The following is a 4,691-nucleotide window of genomic DNA, read 5'->3' as shown; positions in this document are numbered from 1 at the left end:
CAGAGTGAAGCAATTTTTCGTCAAAAAGGTGATGGGAATATTAGTAATTACTTTTCAAAGAGAGAGGATGGAAGACTTTTTTATTTTTAATTCAGATTCAACTATGATTTTAAAAAAGTTGCTAGATGACCGCGGATAATATACACTATACATAAGCACGTTTACTTCTCTTCAGAAGTCAGTTCGGCTCACGATGGCTCACACTCACAGTCAAACTGACAACGGAAATTTTTTGATGAAGCCTTATTTTCTTCTCTGTAGGTGAACGATTTGCTCGCAAAACACAGATAAAACTCACGTTGGCATTTTATCTCAAACAGCTGGAAACCCGTTAACCTCCACCAAGTTTAACTCTCCCGATATTCAGTGGTTCTGTTTTAGTGGATCGTGGTATCTACATGGTGAAAGTTGGGCTTTCCGCGAAGAGTAAAATAGCTCAAATAGACTAGATCCCAGCCATGCGGTCCGCTGTAACAAATAAGATCTGTGCAGGCACGTGCAGTAAATGACATTTATTTGTCACTCGACAGTCTCTGTCTCCAAGTCCTATCATGACTGCGTCGGTCAGCGAAGACAACAGATAAAATGATCCTGGCGGTTGAGCATGTTAGATCACCATGGCCGAAAGCTGCACAGCTAAGTAAAATGTGCGCAGATGATACTCAGAGTGCGCATTATGCAGAAACACTTTCATAGCCGCATGCCGAACATCATTTGTCCCTAGCTAGTACAAAATTCCAGCACAAAAGCTAACATTGTGCCACCAAGAGACCATTATTCGGAAAACCGATTTCTTCCCTTCCTTCTAGAGTACGAAGTTTGATCCTGATTATGCCATTGTGAGGACTCAGTTTGCACTTCGCTTTCAGTCAGAATTACGCTTTCCAAAACAGAGTAACTGGATTCGTCGGCCAGAAGGTTACTAGAAACGCACGTTCATGAAGAGGAGGATAATTGCCCAGTGGTTGGATGAAAGCCAGTGGAAGGTCCTATGCTCTTATCTTTTTGAACCACCTGTCCACTCAGTCTGACTCAGTCAAATAAGCAGTGGATTTTGTCCAGAATAGCGGATCTTAATCCTATCAGAGAAACTAAGCCATCACCTGACGAGTGCAATGTCGCTGAAGGATTCCTTAAGTGCCGGGCATTCAATAGCCGAAGGGAAAACATGAAGCTGATGGTCTATGATGGTCAGGAAGTGAGAGGGTTTTTCCTGCGGGAAGAACCCATGATCACTTTAAGCTGGACGAAAAAGCCAAAAATGGACCCCTGCGTCACGAGATGTTGAACTACGGAATGGCGGATCACTCGCAAAATCGCTGTCCTGTGTGATGAGCTGAGCATTTCAAACACCACCTCAACTGGCAGCATTTTACATCAGCGCCCCGCGCGCCTGAATGACGCATCAAAAGCAAGCAGTCGCCAACAGCCGTAATTGAGCATAAACTCTGATTACTTTAGAGAGACAAGGTACTTGGCACGAGTGGTCTGGAACCCATACATTTTGAAGAGGATTGTGAAGCCGCATTGCCAAACCTGACAGACCTATGGAGCTATGGTAATCCTTCTGACCATTGTACATTAGTACTTTCTTTGTAACTTATCATTACTCAAATTGTACCACTTTCTATCTCTTACTAAATCTCAGCTTATTCCTTTTCTCTTTATACCGAATAACTTTTGTTTAAATGAAGGCAAAGAAATATAGATGAATACAGACAATACAAGTTCTGTACTTCTTGAAAGGCGTGTTCTTTTCTTGCTGTATCGAGTTACGCTGTCAGTGAATTAACGAGCGGAGATCTACCTTTCAGACTATGGCGGGATAGAAGGTATCTAGGAACATATTAAGGAAGATTCCAGGAAGGAGATCGATTTGGATTTATTGTGGTGTTAATAACCAACTGTACCAACGAACTGTGAGTTGTGTTATCTCGCCTATTTTTGCGCACTTGATTTAATTACTTTGAACTGGTATTTGCTAGCGTTATCCACTACAGAGCCTGGCGCCCAACGTGGGTCAACTCATCAGGGGACCTAGGAATTTGAAAGCGTAAGATCTAATTAATCGAGTGACGGGATGAACCAGTAAGGAGTGAATGCTTGTGGAGCGATCTCCTCGATTTCAAAGAGATTACTGTGCAAAATCTTACCGTAGTCATTCAGTGGAAATAGTGTAACGATCACGCAAGATGTTGCGCAGCCATTAGGGTAGGAATGTCAGGTCGCTGAGGTCCTCACTCCCTATACATAGTGCAAGTACTTCGGCGCCATTTCTGATTTGCGTAGCTTGTGCCAGACTTATTCACTTTGTGGTAGTCGACAAATTTCCCCCTTCTCTTTTAATATCCTCTACTGTCCTACTGTTCTCTACTTCGGATCGCAGAGGGGAGTTTCTCTCCAGGGAAGGGGATGAATGTTTCGCATGGCTGTGCAAACTTCTACAGAAGAAGCTACCCCTGGATGACATCCGGCCGCCTGAGTGTAATTTTTGTTAGTCCTGGTGATTTCCCGGAATAAGAAGCTTCATGAAAACTAGCCGGCAGGAAGCGACCGGAACCCATTACCTGGTTCCACCTATCCGTCAAGCTCCTCGGAGAAGCCTTACACGCGAGGCAGGTGTCACCTGCCCTGGGGGTACAAACGGTAAATAATACTGCTTCAGGGATTCACGGATTGATACACATGATCGAGGCTTTTGCCCAAGTTTTCCGGGTCGGCTTCGTTCTTAACGTTCAGCGGCTGTCGTTCACCTGAAAGGCTGAAGTGAAAAAAGGTGTAACACCGCTCTTTATGTTCTCAGTGCAGTGCCGTATGTTTGCCAGTGCGAGAATTCGCGTAATTAAATGTCTAGTAGTGCTTTGAACTGGGTTTTAGAAAGAGCGTGGACAACCGTCGGAGGAATATTATTCCACGCAGCTACTACCCGAAACGAGACCAAACTTTGCCTAATGAAATGTACCCTCTGAGCTTCAAATGCTTTTTATCATGTCTCCACAGTGTTTTCTGGGTTAACGGTTAAATTATGATGGATATAACTTGTTTAATCGTGGAATAAGTGAGGATTAGGTCTCCTCGAGAGCCATGATACTCAAGAAGAAAGGGGTCACCAGAGAAGTTGCGCCGAATCATTCGTGGGGCGGCGATTTCTCATGGTGCTGTGGGAGAGACGTGTTTGAAGAGAGCCAGATACCTCGTTGGTTTTTAATATCTATCCTTGTGGTATTTCATTCCATCCTCGCCATACACGGCAACGCATACTCCTCCGAACGAGACATTTCGTCATTCAGGGAAATGCTCCAGCCCAAAAACCACTAATTTGCAGGGTCCACTGCTATCTGGAGTGCCTTGGCATTTGAATTTCGGGATCTCAAGTTGTCTGCAAAAAGAAGACATTGGCACAAGAGAACATCCGAGGGGCAGCTGACGTAAATCAGCAACAGAACTGGGCCCAATCGAGACCGGAGCAGGAGAAGGGTAGGTCGAGCCTAATTTCACACACAATGACAGAGACACCCCAATGCAGAGGAGTGCTTGTTGGCTGTGGTTCTTAGTCACGTGGTCTATCGGCTCCGATAACTGGGTATACTCTCCGAAGGTAAGAACTCATAATCACCTGAATCTGTGAATCATGAGCTCCGTAGTTTAGCTGGTCAACCAATCATATTGCTCGGGTTCCGCCTCCTGCCAGCGCCGTGATTCTAGTTCTTTGCTGACAGCTGTGTGTCCTTCGTCGTGATCGAACTCCCTCGCTCGGTTCTCTTCCAGTTATCCGGATTTTGAATAACATTAACATGAAAAAGAAGGTTAGGCATTCTTGTTACGTTTATTTTCCATAGGTTCTACTCATGGGGAAATCGGGATCCGGGAAAACAAGCATGCGAAGCATAATTTTTGCGAATTACATTGCGCGTGACACCCTCAGACTTGGACCAACCAGTAAGTAATTGCTCGATCCATTGAGGTTAATATGTTAGTGGATGTTGAACACACACATATGCGGATACTCAGTGGTCTTGTATTGAATCTCTGGGATTGTGGAGGGTAATCTACACCGTTCAAGTTAACACCACACTAGTCAGGATGGTTTCATGGAAAGCTACTTTGTCAATCAGCGTGAAACCATTTTTCGGAACGTTGAGGTGCTGATCTATGTGTTTGACATAGATAACTATGAAGTGGCCAAAGATCTAAACTATTACCGGTCTTGCCTGGAAGCTGTCAACCAGAATTCCCCTGGTGCGAGAATCTTTTGCCTCATACACAAGATGGACCTGGTTCCAGAAAACAAACAACAGGAGGTAAGTCGTCATATTTTCATAATTCATTCATTTATAACTCATAATGTGTTTATACAAGTACGACTCTAGTTATTCGGTGCGAGATAATTGTCCAAGCTATCAGTGTTAAATAGATCAGTGTTTTTCCGCAATCAGAGCGGATACACTTCCCTTGTAAGACTAGTTTGTCAGACCTGGTTAATCATTAACCCCCAAGCTTTTGGCGTCAATCGACAGTGTTTATTGGACGAATCGTGGAAGTGAACGTCATGCATAATCCTCAGCTGCATCCTAGGACTATTAGTGACGAAAGAAAGAAAAAGAAAGCGTTCAGCTGTAGCACCCTCCCTGCGCCTAGCTTCCATACCACCCGAAGGAAGCACGAGGGCTGGGATACTGCCAGGTTGCCCA

At 44.5% G+C, this 4,691-nt stretch overlaps 2 protein-coding genes across 2 annotated transcripts; both read left to right on the top strand.

The window, feature by feature from the left end:
• Positions 1–3,839: 3,839 nt before the first annotated feature.
• Positions 3,840–4,048, top strand: T265_14535 (hypothetical protein; the record flags this gene model as incomplete). Its single annotated transcript, XM_009174100.1, is given in 2 exon segments — positions 3,840–3,939; positions 3,945–4,048. Coding segments are annotated over 2 exon segments (195 nt in total).
• A 43-nt stretch (positions 4,049–4,091) lies between these two features.
• Positions 4,092–4,301, top strand: T265_14534 (hypothetical protein; the record flags this gene model as incomplete). Its single annotated transcript, XM_009174099.1, has 1 exon — positions 4,092–4,301. A coding segment is annotated over one exon (210 nt), but the record flags the coding sequence as incomplete, so codon positions are not given.
• Positions 4,302–4,691: the final 390 nt, after the last annotated feature.

Source organism: Opisthorchis viverrini (genome assembly GCF_000715545.1).
Source record: "Opisthorchis viverrini unplaced genomic scaffold opera_v5_215, whole genome shotgun sequence".
Classification (NCBI taxonomy): domain Eukaryota; kingdom Metazoa; phylum Platyhelminthes; class Trematoda; order Opisthorchiida; family Opisthorchiidae; genus Opisthorchis; species Opisthorchis viverrini.
The sequence above is the reverse complement of the archived record's forward strand: the minus strand, read 5'-3'. Positions and strand labels throughout refer to the sequence as shown.